This window comes from Ambystoma mexicanum, chromosome 12 (genome assembly GCF_040938575.1).
Source record: "Ambystoma mexicanum isolate Mex_15411 chromosome 12, UKY_AmexF1_1, whole genome shotgun sequence".
Lineage (NCBI taxonomy): Eukaryota > Metazoa > Chordata > Amphibia > Caudata > Ambystomatidae > Ambystoma > Ambystoma mexicanum.
The window spans coordinates 15,818,002-15,839,206 of record NC_090936.1 but is presented as its reverse complement, the minus strand read 5'-3'; the positions used below and the strand labels follow the sequence as shown (position 1 = coordinate 15,839,206).

Below are 21,205 nucleotides of genomic sequence, written 5' to 3'. Positions count from 1 at the left end.
ATGCTACCAAAGGTTCGAATAGTGATAATGTCCACATCAAGAGTTATTAGAAAGTGCTCTTGTGTAGATAGGAACTGTGCAAATATTCAGTGCAAAGTGTTGAGGGACATTTTGGCCAACTCGTCTTCATTTTACAAGAGTAAAGTACCACACTGCCTTCAAAATCCGTTAAAAAAAAGTAATCTTCAATACATCTCATGAAACCTCCCAAATCCGCAAATCCTAATATTTCCCTATTTCTAAAAAAAGAAACCCATTGCAATCTCATAAGCTTCCACACATTTTCATTTCTTTTACTCATGCATAGTAGGGAATTCAATTCAGTGCCTATGGATAATACACTTTACTGCCCTTAGCTGGGCCCCACCACGCATTGGATGAGTATTGGTCTGTTTCTAAATTTGAATAATGGTTGATGTAGTAATCTTAAGATTGCTTCTCACAAAACGCAGCCAAATTTAAGATTCTAGGATCAATGTCTGTTTTACACTGAGGATAAGGTCATCTCCTTGCAGATAAAAAGGATTTATCTTTTGAGATCTAACATCTGACTGGTGCATAGTAAAAGCATGCATTCTTCATTGGCATGTACTGCCTTATGTATCACTCTTTCACCCGTGAATAATTATATACAAATCCTGAAGCTATTTCCACTTGATTTCTTCAGATATATAATATCTAAGGAGATTAAGTAATTATATTCCATATAGATAAAAATTTGCAGAATGGCATTGGAGCACACAAGTTCTAAAATGTCCTCTCTGGAGCTTTTTCCACTTATTGATTTATTAAAACATATAGAAGGTTCTCCATATTTTGTATAAAACACAATTACTCAGGTTTGACATCTGTGGATTGCACCCCAACATAATCAGATTATGTTGGGGTGCAATCCACAGATGTCAAACCTGAGTAATCCCAATTGACATACATTCCTCGAAGTTCTCGGAAATGGTTACGACTACCCAATGCTTCCCGTATGGCAGTCATCCGCCATGAATTAACACTTCAATCCCTGGAGAGTCTGGTGCTAAAATTATTACACTCTATCGGAAAACAAAACTTGCAAAGTTAAATTCTCCTTACATTTTCAAGCATAAAGACAAAATCCAGGATCTCATGCTCCGGAAGTGGTGGACCAAGATCGCGAATATTATGAAAGAACGAGAACTACGCGAAGAAGAACTTCTTTTTAACCTGATGAAAATCAAAACAAAGTTATCAGGGCAAGACTGGATTGAAACAATAAAGCTGAGAAATCGACTTGCATAGACCTGCTCAAGAAAAGGGAAAAATAGGACTAAACAAACTGACAACATATTTGAAAAAATTCCCCTCACCAAGGTATCGAGACCTCCTATTAAGAGTGAGATTAAATATAATAAATACAAAGGAGATAGCTCTTGAGAGGAAATTAATATCCTAGAGTGACGCCAATGGCAGATTTTGTTGTACAGAGAGAACATTTGGAACACTTACACACTGTGTCACCACTTGCACCAAGTTGATAGACCTACGCACCACTCGTTTAAAGAATACGCAAAGGATTGGCTATATCGAACTTGTCAACTTCCTTGACCCGAATACTCTGAATGTCCCTTTTCCCCTCCTCCTCTTGTGTCTCCTCACCTGAGGTATCAGTGTCTTCTTCGTCCAGCGGGCTGAGGGAATGGCGGGCTCTGTAGTCCTTCTCTTTTTTTGTTTGCAGCTTGGGTCTCGCACGGGAAGAAGCCACCATGAAGGCTGTTGTAAAGCACTACCTTGTGACCCCTTTCCGGGGATGGACCAAAAGTGGGGAAAAAGCCAGCCGCGGCAGAAAAAACCCCATAGATAGAAGGACCCGGCAGGACCTTCAGTGGAACTTGGGCTCGAGGTAGATCCGAACCAATGAGTAGGTAACAACTCACTCCGGGAAGGAAAGGTGGTAAGAATTGGAGCAAGTAAATGAGTAACTGGAACAGGTAAGAGACAGGAAAACTGGCGTGGAGGTAAAAGAAAAGGGGAGGAGGCTGGAGAGAGGTAGGGAGTAAGAAGCGAAGGGCACCGAATGGACTGAAGTATGAACGATGAAGGCAGAAAGAGGAGGAATAAATGAGACAGACCGCAGAAGGCGGCCAAGTACACGGGCTGAGCGAAAAGTTAAAGTGAAGCCCAACAGTGGCAGCACGGGAAACAGCAGACCGTAGTGGTTGCAATGCAAAGAGTGTTATGGGGGCGTGGCTTAAATAGCGCTACGTGCATCCACGCAGTGAACGACTAGACCGCTGGAGGCACATAAGTCCTGGACGTGATGGGAATCAGGAAGAGTGTAAACAAGCACGGGGCCACAGGTGCCAACTCTGAAGACGGCGCATGACAGAACTTGACCAAAATTGGTGGGACTGGATGATTATGAGTGTGAACCTTAGTCTATGTCTTGAAGTCCTTAACTTTATTGAAGCCATCCTACTAAAGGCTAAAATTGAATAACGTTTGCGAAACAAGGACTAATTATGGAATAGAATCTCCTGTCTTTTCCTCTTTGTCTTCTTGTCTTTCATTTGTTTTATGGTTTCCCCTAATGTCTCATCTCTCTTCTCCAGATTCTTTTTAGTTTAATTAACCTTCTAGTAGGAATGATTTTATACAGGAATTGTATGGAAGAATTGAAATTGGAATTGAATGTAAATGGTTAATTTAACTTGTCACGGTATATCTTCCCTATGTTAAACCAATAAACATTTAAATACATTTTTTTTAAAAAAACAATGTTCTCTATTTACAGAAGGTTTGTGAGTTTTGCGTTACCCTAACCGAGGTATATAATATATATATTTGAAAATCTGATACCAAATGTGCTTTATCTGCTGCCAGATCTTGCACAATGGTGCCAGAACTTTAAATCAATTGTATTAAATGGTATGCGTGGATTTTGTAGAACCATTTCAATAGTGAGTGAGAAAAGGTCATTGTACATGAGGAAACATAGTTTTGCCCAGGCTAAACTCTGTAAATGCTTCATTTGCTGAAATTCGCTGGAAATCAGACAAAATAAAATGCAGGGTATCTGGGATCTGGAATCAGACTAATTTTGGAGTTGCCAAAAGGGAACAAAATATAATATAGCTTAATCAACCCAAGGCAGAGAGTTCACATATGCATCATGTTACATCCTCCTCCTGAATCTTCCATTTTACACTCTGCGCCCCCTCCAGCTTATCCTGAATAGGGCCGCAATACTTATCCTTGGCCTTAAACCCAGGGACTGCATCTATCCTGCAATAAAAGGTCTTCACTGGCTCCCGGTTGCTGCAGGGATTACATTCAAATCCCTCTGCATCACCCACAAGGTGGTTCCGGGGCCAGGGAATCACACTCTGGCACCAACTCTTTCTGAGTAAAGCGTTTTGCTAAACAGAGGGCAGAGGTCACTCACTTTCCTCTGCAGGCTCCCTCCTCTGGAAAAGACCCCCCATCCCCGTGCACCTTGAGCTAGATCTTGTCCAATTACGGAAACTCCCTCCTTAAGACTTTCCTCTTTTCCTCCTCCTTCTCTCCTCTGCTAATCCCACAGTTGCTGAATCAGTGTCTTTGGCCCTTATGCATCCTCAGGGCCTTGACCTCCCACACCAATTCTTCCCAGCTCCTGTCTATCCACAGCACTTTGCATCAGCACACCCTCCACTCCGGTTACTCGCAGTTACACTTTTCACAGCCCATGACATGTAGCACTCAACATTCCTAACACTTTGTCTATGGCTCACCCACGAGCTCAGACTCCCTAGCGATACCCTCCTCTTTACTCTTCCGTTCTGGATTTTCACGTTCTGAATACTCACAAGGCATAGTAGGTTTGTCCTTCCCCACTCTGCTCTTAAATATTATGGTGTAATGTATTTCCCACCTCTGCTCCCTCCCTGCCCTATGGAAGCTTTGAAACAGTATGTTCTTATTGTATAAGCACATGAAAAGAAAACAATAAATAAATAAATATCATATATTAAGTGTGAGAAACCTGAGGGCATCCTCACTTCTTTTCCCCCTGTAGCCTCCTCCGGGGTAGCAGGGAAAAGGGCATCGCTTTTGGATCCTGAATATGGTGGTGGATGTGCGAGGGAGGATCACCTGGGAGAAGGAGACTTGGGGAGTGGGGAGAGGATGTCCTTATGTGAGACATGGTGTTCCCCATTTTCCTTTCACCACGATCCCTCCATCCCTTATAGGCTTTTGTCAGCCTTTTCCCTGTGCTTCCCCCAAATCACGCCAGCATGCCACTGGGACAAAGAAGGGAATAGCTAGAACGACACATCCTCATTTTATTTGCGGAGACAGCTATCAATGCCAACCAATTACTGAGATGAGGAGGAGGACAACACGAGTAAAGCAGGACTACTGCTTTAAAGGTGAACGGTCTAGTCCTTTTTGGAATACTCATGGAGGCGGGAACTTTAAAAGCCCGAATAAAGAGGTGAATGACATCAGCTGTGCAGACGAGTCAGCTGTAGAGGCTGAATCAGCTGTCAAGGCCGCGGCAGTAGCCGGGAAGGCAACTCCAGGTCGATGGTGTGTCAAGAGCAGCACTCGACGACTGTGTGCAGATGCACAGTTCATGCAGCAGCACTCAAAACCAAGATGTGCTGGAAGCCGGGAGCAGTCCGCGAGAGGGAGACCAGCGTGACCGAGCAAAACGGTCACAGGAATCCTATGAATCCTATCCTGCAAGTGGAGCATCGCTGGGGCGCCACGCCACGAAGAGCCGCTGGGAGAGGAAGACAAGGCAGTGCATCGGACGGCAGAGACCTGTGGCGGCAGAAGCCTGACAATGCTCCGGCCGGTGAGTGTAGGAGACACCTGGATGGCAGGCGAATATGCAGTGAGCATGCTTTTGAATGCCGAACAAACTGAAAACCTTTACACATGCTTTTTGAATACTTCTCAGAGCAATTACAAGTACTTTTCAATAACAAACAAACTGAAAGTCATTGTTGAATATCACACAGAACCAGTACATGTACTTTTGAATAATGAACACACTGAAAGTCCTTGTACACACTTTTAAATGCCGAGCAGAGGCCATGGAGCCCCTGCCAAACAGATTCAATGCTTGCAAAGGACACAAAATGCAGAGGTTAAATTAGTGTTGGGAGCATATAAACACACCCCAACCTCAGGTCTCTGTCACTGTCTCCAGTGTCCAGCAGTGGAGGACCACATAAAGTTCAAGGTTGGTTGCTTGATGTTCAAATGTATAAATGGTAAGGCAGCAAGTTATCTGAGGGATAAATTGAAACTATACCACTCCACTCAGGCCCTAAGGTCGGAAGACAAACATCTACTCACTATCCCCAGGACAAATTGTGTCTTTATGGGAGATTGTAGATGTTCGGTCTTCCGGCCTAGATTGTGGAACAGTTTCCCTGTGAATTTAAGGAAAACAAATTTGCTTTTAACATTCTGAGCAGGACTAAAAATGTATCTCTTTAAAGAAGCTTTTTTTCGTTCTGACCTCTGGACCACTACGATCATGTGATTAGCTATTACATCTTGTTTTGATGACACATTCCAACTGTGCCAGGATTCAATTCGGTTTGTTGTGTGCACTCTTATAAACATCTCAATCAATCAATCAATTAATCAGATAAAAACAACTTTTGAGCACTCGTGAAAAGAAAGTTGGATATAAAATATGCAGTGGCTTTTTGTTCTATGCATGTGCGGATTATGTTTTTTTATCATTTATTAATTGATATTTTGTTCACACTGAACTTGAAAAGACAACAACTTCAAAGCGCTAGGAGAGGGGAGAGGAAGGGGAGGTGGGATATAGGGAGCTAAAATGAATGGGGCGGGAGTTGGCTTCTGTGAGAAACCTGAAGGTGTCTCCCTGACTAGTCCCCGGGGATTTGTTGTGTCGCAAGGACACGGCCATTGCTATTGGATCCAATTCCTGCGGGTGGTGCAGTGAGGGAGGATCACCTGGATGGGGGGATCCTTGGGGAGTGGGACACTGTTGGCGGAGATGCGGGATCCCCCTTCTTTCAACACCTTTTCCCCATCCTACTGCGTAGGATATTCCAAAACACTGCTGCCCCCCTTTTCCGACTCAAACACTTTCGCACAACACGAAAGACAACGGACTAACACCAGAGCCAGTTACCCGACATGTCCCAATACAAGGGTCAGGCAAAGTCAGATAATTAATCAGAATCACTCACACGTGACGGACCTTTCCCTTCCCCACATGGATAAAAGGTGGAGCACGAGAGCACAGGACGAGCAAGGTAGACCACACGACTTGAGAGCTAACTCAGCACGGCATTTCAAGAGGAGGCGAAAGACGGCGAATACCGAGTGGGTAACAAGGAGAGAAGTGACCTTACCCTTTCCTATCAAGGCCTGCAAAACCTCCACAGATGGAAACATAAGGCCGCAAACAAAGGCCAGCGTGTGTTGCAGCAGTTGTCAATGGTGCACAGGCCCCTCCACCAAGCTTGGGAAAGATGCTTGTCTCTGTGGTACCAACCTTGGCTCGAAGGAGAAGAAAGCCAAGTGGTTCATCACAGCCGGTGAGTCGAGGGGGAGTCAATAAGAAACAGGGCTGTGTTGAATGAAAAGTAGCAAACAGATCATTTGAACGTTGGAAATCTTAAAGTAAGTATTGAGAAAATGGGGGAAAAGCCTGCAACAGAGGCATTCGGCACCACATGAGTGCTCACGCAGAAATCTCTGGGAAATTACCTGAGGGTAGAGACTACCATAACCAGAATGCATTGGGAAGAGGCAAAAAGAGGTCAAAGTGGTCCTATAGGGGTCTTGTAACATCCTCTCTACCGTCAAATTTCTTTGACCGACAGATGATTATGAAGAAGGGACATGAATCCGGCATGGTGAAATCAGTAATGAACTGTGTTTCATAAAGTTGGCAAGAGTGAGCCCAACGGAGGGATGCTAACAAGAAGGGGCAAAGTCTAAAGTCCAATAGTGAACTGTTTGGTAAAAGTTGGCGGGAGTGAACCCGGCAGAGGGAAGTCGACAACCAAGGGCAAAGCCTGATGAACTGTTTAAAAGAGATTGAAGATTTGTGAATGCAAGACCAGAGGAGGTGAATCGTCCCCCTTGTCAGTTGGGTCCCAGTCCGGCCGAGGGAGATCCAGGGGTGAAAAGTCATCACCCAAAGTTCATTGAGCAAAGGAACTGTTTAGTTGTTTTGTTGAATACAACTGGTGAGTGGTCTGCACCAGGAAGAGGGTGACCCGTGGTGAAGCCGTCACCCAAAGTATATGTGGAACAGAACTTTGTGTTGTTGCTTTTTTAATGCATCAGGCCCACGAAGACGAGAGACTTTTATTGAAAGGAGACTTAACTGTCAAAGAACCTGATAGCTGATAGGGAACTGTTGGCTCGTGCTTTGAAGGCACGAGTGTGCACTGTGCTCCACAGTCCCACCTTGATCCGTGCTAAAAATGGGTGGGGGGAGACCTCAAGGCAATCATATCCGGACTTATTTTTTATGAACAATAGATTTCTGTGGCACAAAGCCATAGCTCCGATCAAGCTCCTTTGGATAAATGACCCTCAGGGAGAGGTTTCAGAGTCTGAAGTGGTCACAAGGGGCCAAGGACATCCGGGTTCTCTCATGATATATATGTGTCAAAGAATCAAGGCACACCTGGATTATTATTCTGGATCCTGAATATGTGAGACATGAACCTCCTCTGGGCCATGCAATGAAATGTAAAGTATGAATAAAATGGAAAAACCTTTTTACATGTGTCTTGAATAGAGACCATGCCTTTATTTAATGCCAGGTAATGCAGGGCCATAATATATGCCAGCAGCCTGTGGCATTGTGCCAGATGTGCATGAAAAGGCGTTCTTGTAGTGAACAGTGCTGCCTTTGTGCATTGACTATTAAAAAATACAAATGTGCAGTTTGAGTTAAAACATCACTGACAAAGAAATGTCTGAATATTTTTGAGTTATGGAAGTTAAGGGCTTTTTCAAGCTTCTCTAGCATGAAACAGATTTCACAACTGTTACACACATTTAAAAAGAAAAAGATGGATTTAACATGAACATCCATTTCCAGTCTGCCGCAGCTTTTAAATGAGGAAAGATGAAATGAAAAGGAGAAGGGGTGAAATGAATGCAGAGTGTGAGCGGTGAATGCAGGATTGTTGGCGTGCCAGCCGGCTGAGCACGGATTTTAGGCAAAACCTTTGAGATTGTGTACTCTTAAGGATTGCTGTTTGCTTAAAGTGCTGGAACTCAGGATTCCTTCTCAAATAAATCAACATTTAATATCAAACTATGTATTTAAAGTGTTTGTTGAAATGTGAATTCAAAATAGTCTTATTTGATTGACACATGGAGGTGGGTCTCTCACTATCACAACTATAAAGAGCACTGCTGAGGTCTATACGTCTATTAACACATACTAGGATTTGCAGGTTTAGTAGTGAAATAAAACATGTTCTTTTAATCGTGGGTGACAAGTCCTGTCATACCCCAACCTTTTTCCGTATGGAAAAGAAGACGGCACCATCAGGGGTAGACAAGACCATCCCTAAACCCCAATGCAAATTGTAACCCCACTTCCCTGAAACCCATTTCTCAGCAACCTTGCAAACAAACCCCCTTTTCTTACAAAAATCTACCCTATTTTTCTTTCCCTTTCAAAGGACACTACAACTCCCATAATCCCATTCTTCTACTAGAATACCAAAAGACTGAGATGAGGAAGAGAGGGACTAAGAGTATGAAGATTACAAAAGGAAAGCACACTAACACAGAGGACAGCCTCTTCCATTGTGACAGCGGGCTGTCCTGTTAATGAGGACAGGCAAGGTCTGGCCGACCCAACCCTGAACAAACACCTGGAGACAATTAACATCTCACAGGTGCATAAAAATAGCCTGCAGGGGTAGAAAAGGCAGCGTTGCTCTTGGAAAGCCAGGAGCGAGTCTGCAAGCCTGAGTCTGGCAGAGGATCCCTACCTAAGTACCAAGCACTCCGAGAGTGAGCTGGCGATGCTGGACGGTGCCTGGAAGCAGGGCAGAGAGAGTAGAGAGAGCTACTCACAGCAGGACATGAACAGACCAGTGTCCAATCCTCTGGGGCATTGACAAACAGAGGAAGAAGTGCATTCTGGGAAACAGAGTGCACTGCCTGTCGGGTGAACAACAGAGTTGGGGAGGAAAGACCTACAAAGAAGTATTTGCTTCCCTCCCGGGTGAATTAAGGAGTTGGGGAGGAAGAAGTGGCAGGTGGTGAGACCCTGACCTCAGCCTAAGAAAGCACCAGACTCTGCCTAAGTCTAAGAGAGAAAGGAACCCAGGTTCATGTGTCTGGATGATGCTTAACAGGAATTAATTAACTGAATCCAAGTGCATTTTAGGAATGGTCGTTTTTTCTGCAAAAGATTCGAACCCTGAAAATGAGGAACAGAGTAGTCCAGCTGAATGGAGAGTTCCTTTTAAAAAGTCTCTGTGAACTGAATAAATTGAAGTGGTCATGCTGAGGTACCTGTCAAATCCTTGCACATTTGAATGTCTTCGACAGTGAAGTCAAAGCAAGGAAGAAGGCTTAAGCCCTACTTAGGTGAGCCTACCGTGAACTGGTGTAGTATGAATTATAGATCCCAAGGAGCGAGGAGTGTTAAGTGCTGCACAGGGGTGGTTTCTGGGCAGGGGACAGATGCAGGAGGGCCAGAGAGACCCCGGATGAATCAGAGAAGCTGAAGAGTTGGGGAAGGGAACCCCTAAGTCATTTGAAATTGTGGCTTAGATATTTCATTTGAATTTATTGGACATGGACCTCACTTTCGGGAAGGGAACCCTGAACGGCTAAAGACTTATCAGCGAGAATTATTTTGTTTTGATAACCTTGTGAACACTATAACTCGGGTGAGAGAAACCTGGGAGACCTGCAGTGAACTGTTGTGGTAGTATATTCTTGGTTAGGAACTGAAGAGCTGAGAGGGGCTGATCTGCAAGACCCGAGAGTCTGCCCCTCACTAAGGCCAAGAGAACCATATCCTGAAGGGAGACCCGGACTTGGGTGAGGGAAACCTACATTTCCTTGTAGAATCTAGATAAAGAAGTCCTACTTCCACCGTGACTTTAAATTTGATGCACCCTTTATGTTGTTTAATTACTCATCCCTCTTCACTCACTGTATAAGCTTAGGGCAAGTAATAGTTTTATTAGTTTAACTGTTATAGTTTGGACTAGACTGACTAGGACTATTTATTTTTATTTTCATACTTTCACCGGTCAAGATGACTCCCATTCTAGCATTAGAGCAAGTTGGGAGTTTTCCCAAACCCCTTAAACTGTTCAATAAACACCCTTGAACTTGTTTTGTGTTGCGTTCTTACTTTTGATACAATGGGTTCCTCATGAAGTGCCAAGAATCCTTTATGGAGCTGGTCACAAACGTGGCTGGAGGCTGAGAAGCAGTGGCACGACCTTGAGAAGGTGGATTACGTGGTCCTTCAATGGCGCCCACACCGCTGGCCCGACGGGTTGGAACAAAGAACGTGGAGCAAGTGTTGCAGCGACAAGGAACCTTGCACAATGATCCAGAATGAAGCGAGACCCCCGGAAGAACTGGCAGGGCGTCCCAAAGCCAGAAAAAGTAACAGGTGTAACCCTGGAACTGGTAGGAGTATAACGATTGGAGATCAGTACAAGTTCATTCGGAATACTGAGTGCAAGTTAACAGAACATGATGATACAGGCAATCTTCCTCGTGGCAGCACTTGGCAGGGAAGTGAACCAATCGGGACTAGTGAAACATTGAAGAAAGAAAGGGTTTGGACCCCAAACAAGATAAGGGTCTGAACGCGAAGCAAAGGAAGCGAGAATCACAGGGAGCCACCATCATGACAGTTGCAGAGATGAGTGCACTGACCACCAAGGTAGAGTCTTGGACCCTGTCCGCATTTGCAGTGTGAGTGGAACACCCACTGGCCACCAGGGGAAGGGTCTGGGACATTGTCCACAAACACGGGGGAAGAAGAGCCCCCTCTCCACCAACAAAGCGTCTGGAACCCTGTCCATCGCACAGTGTGTGGAAGAGGAAACCACTGGTGATAGAAGAAGGGTCTGGGACCCCAACAAAGAGACATTAAAGCAAGTTACAAAGGCGAAATATATATCAACCTGAAAGCTTGGAATATCAAGGAATACCAGGGGAAGGGAGTCATTCTCCTGGTAATAAAGCAGACATAGAGAGGCACCAGGAAAAGGGAGTCATTCACCTGGTAATAAGGCAAACGTAGAGAGGCACCAGGGGAAGGGAGTCATTCACCTGGTAATAAAGCAGATGTAGAGAGGCACCAGGAAAAGGGAGTCATTCACCTGGTAATACGGCAAACGTAGAGAGGCACCAGGGGAAGGGAGTCATTCACCTGGTAATAAAGCAGATGTAGAGAAGCACCAGGGGAAGGGAGTCATTCCCCCTGGTTTTGCGTATCAAGAGCAGACCAGGAGAAGGGAGGCATTCTCTTGGTTCTGAGATCAAAGTAGAATTGGTGAAGCCACGGGAAGGAAGTCATTCCCTCTGACTTTGTTGTGCATTATATCAAGAAATACCTGGGAAAAGGACTCATAACCTCTGCTTCTTTTGGAACTTGTAGAGAATTGCACCAGGAGAAGGCTGCCATTCTTCTTGAGAGAACATTTTGTAAAGACTGTTTTGAAATGTGCAAATTTGGGCAAGGGAGTCATGCCCCCTGGTGTTTATGTTTGAAGGAACATTTTGGTTAAGCAACAATCCAGAACCAGAAGAAAGGAGCAACTCTCCTTAAAGAAGGAACTTTGTCTTAGTTTGGTCTTTAGGTTTACAGTGGCAACGATAGAAGTAGTTTTCGACACATGACAGTGTACTATTGTTTGGCGGACATCCTGAGAGACTCTGTTAGTATTTGTTTTGAGGCGGGGAAACCCCTCTTGAAAGTTATGGGATAGCAAGGACCTCTTTTCCATTTTCTATAATAAAAGTCTATAACTACAATCATGCCACCTTTGAGTCAATCTCCTCCTTCCACAGGCTTGCGTAACACAACAGTGACAACAGGCAGTATGTTCTCTTGTGACCAATTGCAAATGCCTGACCTGGAATGACATTGTGAGCCTGTTTTTACATTGATAAATAAGGATATGGCAATATATGTATGAACCTATCCAAAAATGTAATGTTCAAGCAAACTTTTAACACTTTTCTTTCTTGCTCAAATCAAGTGGTAACTAGGTGCAGAGGGCGGGGCCGCGGTTGGACTGCTTTATCATTGAGTGCGGTAGCCTCTGGACATTGGCATTCTGCTGAGTGGTCTCCAAAAGACCCCTGGCCCTGCACTCATGCTCTTGGTAGTGCTGGGCGAACTAGTTGAAGGATAACACAGACCACCCAACATTTGAGGCGCTTTGTGGTCCTGCAGACTTGCAAGAGCAGGGAAGCGAGATGTATCCTAAACGTTTGGTTCTATTTTCAGTATTCTTGCACTGGAAATTAAAATAAAGAGTGTTTAGTGCTTTGGGTGCATTGTAGAGCTGAGCTGGGGTTACGGGGATAGAAGTTTTCTTTGCAGAGTGTGTGAGTTCGTTCTTTGGGCAATCAAAAGTGAGCCGAACATATATGCTGGTCACCAAACATTGGAGTCAATTATCAAAACATATTGCCCGGGAGGGTTCACCCGGGCTTACCCCCACAGTTACAGCTGGATAGAGATGTATATCTGCGTGCCGCCTGAGTGCGCTGTGTCATGGCGGATCTTTGCACGTCACACTCTTCGGGATTGAAATATTGAATGGAAGGATTCACAACTCGACCATTGCTCATGCCAACTCTTGACCTCCTGTTTAGTGCTCTGCTAGGGATACTTAATTAGGTATATTAGGTAATTTTGAGGTCTAGGCCTCAACCAACCACTATCTCAAAAAATGATGTGTCCCGGTTACAATGCGTCAATTTGAGCCATAGTGAGCCTATTGCCAAAGTGTCCTCTTTTAAGTTTTTTTGGTTTTTTACTGCATTCATTGTACCTTTTTTTGTACCACAAAACATGTGTGGGTTGGGTTAGGCACATAGAAAGAGGGAGTTGGGGGTAGGCTGGAGTGGGGGGGTCTACTCCTTGCAGTTTGTGTTTAAAATATTATTTTAAAAAATGTGGTAAAAATGGAATTAGACCAGTTAAAATTCGGCCAACTCACCTATATGTCTTATTGCTATTTTCTTTCCGAAATGTAAGAAACACAATTACGCCTTGCTGCGTTAGATCACTTCTAAAGGCCCTGCTATAGAAACGCATCAGGAGGACAAAGGGCCGGGTCAGTCATTTACGCAGCCCTAATATTTCTTTTGACCCCACTTTCAATGGGGCCAGAGTGAATATTTAATGGCTATTCTGGTGCCACTCCACCGGTGACGACCTCAGTGGCCAGCGATAATTGCCTTCTTGAAGCACCGACCCTGGACTGGGACAAGAAAACTCGGTTTTGCATTAATCACAGACGAGTGTTGGACAACGTCTTATAAACATGTCGGGGAGAAAGTAATTCTGGGATTTGCCTCACACCCAAGGCTTTTATTTGAGGGCTGCATGGGCCGAGAGCTGTCCAGACATGAGCTATTAAATAAATAACGTGTCAGCGCGGTCTGCGAGTCTGCATGTGTGACCGCCTGAATTCACGGCCTGTGCTTGATGCAGCGTGGCACGCCGTGCAGTTAAGGTTACACGGCGTGTGTACGTTGGGAGCGGGGCGCCATCAGTGCACGTCAATTTAGCTGCTATTAAGCGGGTGTTAATTTGAGCAAAAAGATACTTCTCTGATAAGCGCCTTCTTGTTAACCTCTAGTGTAAACAGAGTTCCTCGAATTGTAAACGTTTTTTTGTGCCATTCATGTATTTATGTAATTTCGTTAAACTTGTTAAAACACTTCAACCGTTTGAGTGCCCTCCCTGGGCCCCTACCACACAGTTTCCGTGACTTTAGGTGGAGGGGACATATGGCCAAGCCCCACCCCACACCCCCCGACCCCTCAAAACGATACCGTCTGGCAAATTGAAAATGTGTTTAGAGCAGGGCTGATGGAGTGGGCGGGAGTCTGCAACTTTTCACTATCCAGTTGTGTTGCACTACACATCCCAGCATGTGTAGCCAGCAGAGTCTACAGTGAAGGGTCATGGGAGTCGTAGTCCAAACCCTCAAATATCTCCTGCCAATGGCGGCCTTCCCACACCTAGTGGCTGAACTTTGCACCGCGCTGTGTGGTCAAGCTTGCCTGTGTCCACAGACACACGCCCCACATGGCTTCACCCAGTGGCTTGCTCGTCTCAGGCAGTTGATCAGATACTATTGGTAATTCCACATTTTCTTAAAGACTATTTGCGTTCCGCGTGCACTGCCTTGACGTATCGGTGTGCAGGGCGCCCGTGCACATGTCCATGGAAAGAGGAGAAGATAAGAGCATTCTGCTGGGTTCCTGGCAGGCTGTGGCAGACGGTTGCACAAGGATTCTGTGTGCCTGTGCCAACCCCTGCTAATCCCATGAAAGCCATATGCAGGGTATGCGTCCGGGGAGGGTTTTGAGGGATGCCAAAGAATTTAAGGATGTTCCGTCTCCAAACATTTTTCAGTGCTTAATCGCGTAAAAAAGATAGATAATAATTACAGCCTATCACGAGAGAGTGTTTTTATAAACATACATTGGAAGATGTGTTTCCTTCCAGAGACTGAGAAAGGGACTCGTTTTTTTGTTGTGCAGTGCGGGATGCCTAAATCAGTGTCAGTGAACGTGGTTGTGTAGGCCCTGAGTTCTGCATATGGCGGCGAGCACACACGCGGCGACAGGGCCAGCCCATGTCCAAAAGGAGCCCTGCTAGAGTGTGGATCCACACGGCTTGCGAGAATGTTACCCTAGATTTCTTCAAAAACCATTTCACCAAAATGGTAGTGGAAATGGTGTATGTGTAAGGCATAATCGGTGGGGTGAGGGGTACAAGTATAAATTAGAGTAGGGAGGGGCGAGGGGGTCTGCGGGGCGTCGCCCCCTGCATAAAAAAAAAAGAAAAAGTAACAAGTAGATTTCGTTTTTCGGTGAAATGGATTTAGTGAAATCTCCATCAGGTGAAATGTGTTCGAGGAAATCACACACATCCCGGGGAGAGGGCGTCATGCTTGTTATGCAAATTCCCCTAAAAGCTGTCAACCCGCTGCACCATTCTGAGAAATGCAATGGAGGTGAAAGTCCGACCACATATGTCAAGGGGTATCCATCCGGTAATAAAACCGTGGCAAAAATGTCCCTGGTAAAAAAAAATCACAGCAAAAATGCTGTGGTTTGTCCTGCTAAAGGTGTGTACCCCATTATACCATTTAAGGGGAGTGGAAATTGCGGGGGTGTTCCCCGCTTCCCTTAAATGGTATAACAGGTGCGGGGAGTTGTGGGGGTGTCCCCACATCCTTTACATGAATGTGGCGCAAAAAATCATGGCATTTGTGCCACGATTTTAAGACTTGGAACCTGTGAAGGAGGCTACGGCCCCAGCAAGAGTAGGGATGGTCTTGTATTCTGGACTCCTGATTGGAGGATGCCCCTGTCTCTCTTCAAAAAGAAGACCACTCATAAGCGCATAAAAGGGTTGGACATAGAGAGAGGTGGCTCCCAGGCTCAAACCGGAAGTGACACAGAAACTCTGAGTGACAAGTCATGAACCCTCCATTCGAAGTGGGAGAGAGAAGGCAACAATTGTACCGTGAAACTGTGTCCGTTTTAGTGAGAAACAATCTTTCCACCCTTACAAAAAGGCAGGCATACACTAGCAATATCCAACAATACATAGTAAACTGGGTGCTCACAGGGGGAGGCCAAACGTTGCCCCACATTTTGCAGTGTGTTTTTCGAGATGATGGTTGATCAAGGATTTCTGAAGTGGGTGCAGTTTGAATCCCCAGATCAGGGAACCAACCCTTAAAACCTTATCATCAACTAGTGTAGAAGCCTGTGTATATGGTCCAAAGTGCAGGTTTACATTAACACAGTAGGATCACTCTATATCTTAAGGCAACAGCTCCCTCTAGCAGTGACGACAGGTGAAGCTATGCAGATTGACATTGCCTCTCTACATCCTAAGGCAACAGCTCCCTCTAGCGGTGACAACAGGCAAAGCTATGCAGATTGACATTGCCTCTCTACATCCTAAGGCAACAGCTCCCTCTAGCGGTGATAGCAGGCAAAGCTATGCAACTTGGCATTGTCTTTATATATCCTAAAGCAACAGCTCCCCCTAGTGGTGACAACAGGCGAAGCTATGCAAATTGGCATTCTCTCCATATATCCTAAAGCAACAGCTCCCCCTAGTGGTGACAACAGGCAAAGCTATGTGAATTGGCATTCTTTCCATATATCCTAAGGCAACAGCTCCCTCTAGCGGTGACAATAGGCGAAGCTATGTGAATTGGCATTCTTTCCATATATCCTAAGGCAACAGCTCCTCTAGCGGTGACAGCAGGCAAAGCTACGCGAAGTGGCACAGGGGAAGCTACTGCATCGGACAAACATACATGACAAAGAGACATCTGGCCTTTTATTATTTTGTTAGATTAGATGGCCCCTGCTTCCTGAAACCCTGTACTGGACTCTAGTGACCAATGGAGTTTTATGAAGTGCATCTCTGACTCTTTGAAGTTTCCTGTTACCGCGTACATCATACGATGTTCGCATCCTGGACGTTACCAGTGCTAGCGTCCCTGCCACTTCTGCCTCCAAGCTTTGAACAGGTCTTGCTTGGATTCTGATTCACAAAATCATATGAACGGCATTGAAGGCCAACTAAGGAAGTGCAATGTGGGCTGACATGTTGCTACAGTTCGAATAATGTTCCTTCCACATCGTTATGTGGAAGGCAGGGTTAGCACTATGGAGAAGGGAAGTGACGAGGTTTTCGGGGAAGTGTCAGTTAATGCAATAAAGGAGTTGAGACATGTACTGCCCTGTGTGCTTCCATATTTACTGAACTGTGTGTGAATACCGACGCAGCTACGAGCCGCGTGAGTCAAAGTCCTGCCCCCCTTTGACAAGGACGGAGAGCAGAAAAGTGCAAAGCATCAATGCAAAGTGCTGTATTGCCTTCAGAAACACACAGCTGATCCCCAGGCCATGGTATTGTAGGGGAAAACTAACATATAGTTAAGCGACTTGTCCCCTCAAACTCATCACAGTGGCATACAATGGCATGAAACACCCTCTGCAACTCTAAACCCGGGCTGTTCTGAGCGGTAGTTGCTCTGGAACATCAGAGCTTCCAAGACACCAGAAAATACCAGCTGTCAGAACATCACTCAGACTAGGCACTGAACATCTGGCCTCGAACCCTCCTGTCAGTGCCGGTATCTGTGTGATGGGACAGTTCATGTCAATTATTTCAATGCTTTTTTTCTCGATAAAATTGACCAGATTAGACTTAACATTGTTTCTCGGGCTGTGATGAGACTGATCACGCGGAAGACAATAAATCGGTTGCACCCTAGTTCACCTTCTCGTTGGTGAGAGGAGAAAGCATTGAGAACTTGATTGCCAACCGGAAACCCACTAATCCCAGCTGTAACTCTATTCCGGCCTATTGGGCCACACAACATGAGCAGGCGACCAGCAAGTCCATACAGACATTGGTTAATGCCTCGCTAATTCAAGGCAGTGTACCTGTGGAACTAAAAACATCAGACCTTACACCACCACTGTTAAAAAAAAACACATTGGACGATGAAAATACTATTGAATTATCGTCCTATTGCTGGTCTCTTATGGCCAGCTAAAATTATGACCATACAGTTGCATGGTTTCCTGGCAGAAAACTACATTCTGGACTCTTACAAGTCAGGATTTAGGCCATGCCATGACACCGAGCCAGTCCAATTGGTTGCCTGGCATGCCATCCTTGAAACTGCTGAGAATGGTGACATCAGCATGCTTGTCATGCTTGGCTTGTCGGCAGCCTTCGGCACAGTTGACTTTGGCATACTTAAATCCAGATAGTAATCACTACCACATGGATGTGAATAAGCTATTAAATAGTTCCATTGGTTTTTGACCGATTGATCTCAACAGGTTAAGGTAGGTCCTTACCTTTCTGAAGCACGGCCGGTTACCTGCAAAGTGCCGCAGGGGTCAGCTCTCTCGCCCTTACTATTCAATGTGTACATTCGTCCACTGCTTACCAATTTGATTTACAGTATCTCTCATATATGTAGATGATAAGCAAATTCATGTTCGGTTAAAGCAGCCCTTGGAGGCAGTGGATCAAGTCCTAAAGTGCGCAGAAAAAACCCAACTCTGAATGCTGGAACATAAACTCCAATTAAAGCCCTCTAAAACTGAGATGATTGATTTTGGCCCTAAAAAGACATTGGCTAATGTGTTAACTCTGGTTTACAATGTTATTTGGAATTGCAACCAAACACATCAAGTCAGTAAAACATCTATGCTGCATCGGGCAGTCCAGTTTGAGCTGTAATCTACAAGTTAATCAAACTATCAAGTACTTTGACTTTCAGTTGACTGGTCTTAAACCTTGACTTCCACTAATTTCTGAGAAGGATCGTCCCATTGTGGTAGGAACCCTTATAAACACCAAGGGGGACTACTGAAATGCCATTATATTGGGCATACCGAAATATAAACTTCAACGTCTTCAGGTGGCCCAGACCTCAGCAGTGCGAATGATGCTTTCACTGCCAAGGAAAAGATGGATTTCAGAGTTCTGTAGCGCTCTTCATTGGCTTCTAGTGCAGCAGCCAATAGCGTTCAAGATTTGATGGCTTGTTTTTAAGTGCAGTCATGGCCTCGCCCCAACCTACCTGACATCTAAGATTATAACCCACTGTCCCACTCGTATTCTGCGATCCACATGACAAGGTTTATTAGTCATTCCCTCTTCCAGAACAATCACTTGGGGGGACAGACGCTTCTCTTTTGTGGGCCCCCGTGCCTGGAATTCTCTCCGGCAACAGTTAGGGCAAAATGATTCTGTAGCCGTCTTCACAAAGGAATTGAAAATCTTTTCGGATAACCTCGGGGCTGCACTAACGCAGGTAATCTATGTCTATCGTACTCAATCTCTACCTGCGCCCAGATGCAGTTCTTCACCAGGCTCCCTTTATGGATATGCACTTTATAAATATAAAAATCAAATCTAATTAGAGAGAGATCCAGGAAGAGCGCTAGCAGAGAGGAGGTGGTGCAATGAAGTGCAATGGAGTCCAACATCACACCATGTACGCCCTTTCTGCCGTGCTCGGTATTGCCTTTCTCACTCTGGATAACACAGCCGACTGGAAAGTACCTCATGCAGGAGCAGAAGCTTGCGCTACTCCGCAGCTGCTGGTGCCGCATTATAATGGCTGACCTCCCACACTAGTGCAGGCATGCTACCCCACATGGATGGACCAACCATCCGGAGGACAGGGCACTTCCCTTCAACACACTTTCATAAACCCGACCTCAGTACAACCACATCTGGAAATGACCATATATTTAAAATTGTTTGATTAGCAAGGCCTTGCTGTAGGATGCTTAGTATTAGCAGAGCTATAGCTTTGCTGGTTTGCCTTAACTCATGTGTTTCTTACACTGCATTTATTTATTTATTTTATTTATTTAGAAAACCAATTCACTGAAAAGATACTGCACTATGCGCCCTCACGCCAGCCTCTCATCACATACTAATCCCATTTGTAGACTGTACAATATGAGCTTCGATCGGGTTATGCTACATGCAGGCGAGAGAAGAGCCCCAAATGTTGAAGAATGACATTTCACCAAAGGTCTCCTGTTTTCGCAGACTTGCTGCTGTCCAACAGCTGTATCCCGTTCCCGAGCCCAGCGGAGGGCCTCCATTTTCAGACCTTGCTGCTGGATGAGGAGCGGAGCCGGCTGATTATTGGCGCGAAAGATAACATCTTTCTGCTGGGGGTGGGAGACTTGAGCCCCCAAATAAGAAAGGTCAGTTTCTTTTTTAATGCTCCGCCTAAATGTTCAATTACTCTGCAACTTCCGGTTGGGTGATTCATCAGAAGAAATGTAACATTGTGATGCTTCAGGTACATATTTTGTTGATATTAAATTGAATTTAATTTATATGAATCCTACGAGAAGATGCCATGTCAAACACCTTGGTGAATGGGCCAGACTGTGTAAAGCTTTGAAGATCCCACCCTTATCTGGTGGCAAGTATCTCTAATGTGATTCTCAGCTGCAGAAGGTGTTTTTGAAACATCCATTCTCTGCTCGGGTTGCCACGAGCCTTCAGCCTGGAGTTTGAGAGTAAATTCTCTGGAGAGGCTGGTTCATATCACTCGGCCAACACAAAGGGTCACTTTCAATTTGGTGGCGCGAGGGCTTTGGCGTTCTGACAGGGGGTTTGCGCAGAAATCCAGCACACCCACTTAAAGAAAGTGGGGGGCCCAGGTATTTGCCGGTAGCACACGAGTGCTGGAATGTGGCGTTTGTCTGTGTTGTATTTAGGCTAAGCCGGGCAGCGGCTGGGTAGCGGCTGGGTGCCAGCTGGCTCTGTGCCAAGCCTGCGGTGTGTGAAGCAGCCACACAAGTTGGGACTTCAAGAGGGCGAGGTGTGTTGCTTGCCCTCGTAGAAGGATTTACGTGAAAGGCAGTCCCACAACTTTAGAAGAATGAAACTATAAAACGTCTAGAGTACCCCTTAGGCCTAAGGCAACGTGGTTACACATTCACTCAGTAAGGGCCGAGGGTCCCCCCTTCTTCGCGACACACGTCCAAGCATGGCAAATAAGTTTGCTCTGCCCAGAGCCGCTAGGTTTCAAGCCCCGGGACAAGGTCACGGGGCAGGCAACCCTAGTTACCGCCACTCAGTTCCCGCCATGAGAAGGAGTTCCAAAAGTCACGGGGCAGGCAACCCTAGTTACCGCCACTCAGTTCCCGCCCTGAGAAGGAGTTCCGCAAAGACCAAACCAAGGGGAGGGGGATTAGCGAAGGGAAGATGAGGGTGAAGAACCATAAGGGGGGGCAGTCGGATCAAGGGGTGGTGCTCTCCCGGTGATGGCGACCGGACCACCATCATCCCGCTTCACGTTATCCAACAGCCAACCACCTGCCCCAATGGTAGCGAGGACATGATTGGTGAATTTGGGTGGTAGCGGCTGAGCTGCAGGGCGCATGTGAGAATAGATAGCGGGGTGACTGCAACACA

At 45.6% G+C, this 21,205-nt stretch overlaps 1 protein-coding gene across 2 annotated transcripts in view; it reads left to right on the top strand.

The window, feature by feature from the left end:
• Positions 1–21,205, top strand: part of SEMA3D (semaphorin 3D) — a 378,418-nt gene that overhangs the window by 221,090 nt on the left and 136,123 nt on the right. For both annotated transcript variants that reach the window (XM_069627821.1, XM_069627822.1), the window contains exon 3: positions 19,823–19,983. In XM_069627821.1, coding sequence (XP_069483922.1) covers positions 19,823–19,983 — 161 coding nt within the window. The remainder of the gene's footprint in view (positions 1–19,822; positions 19,984–21,205) is intronic.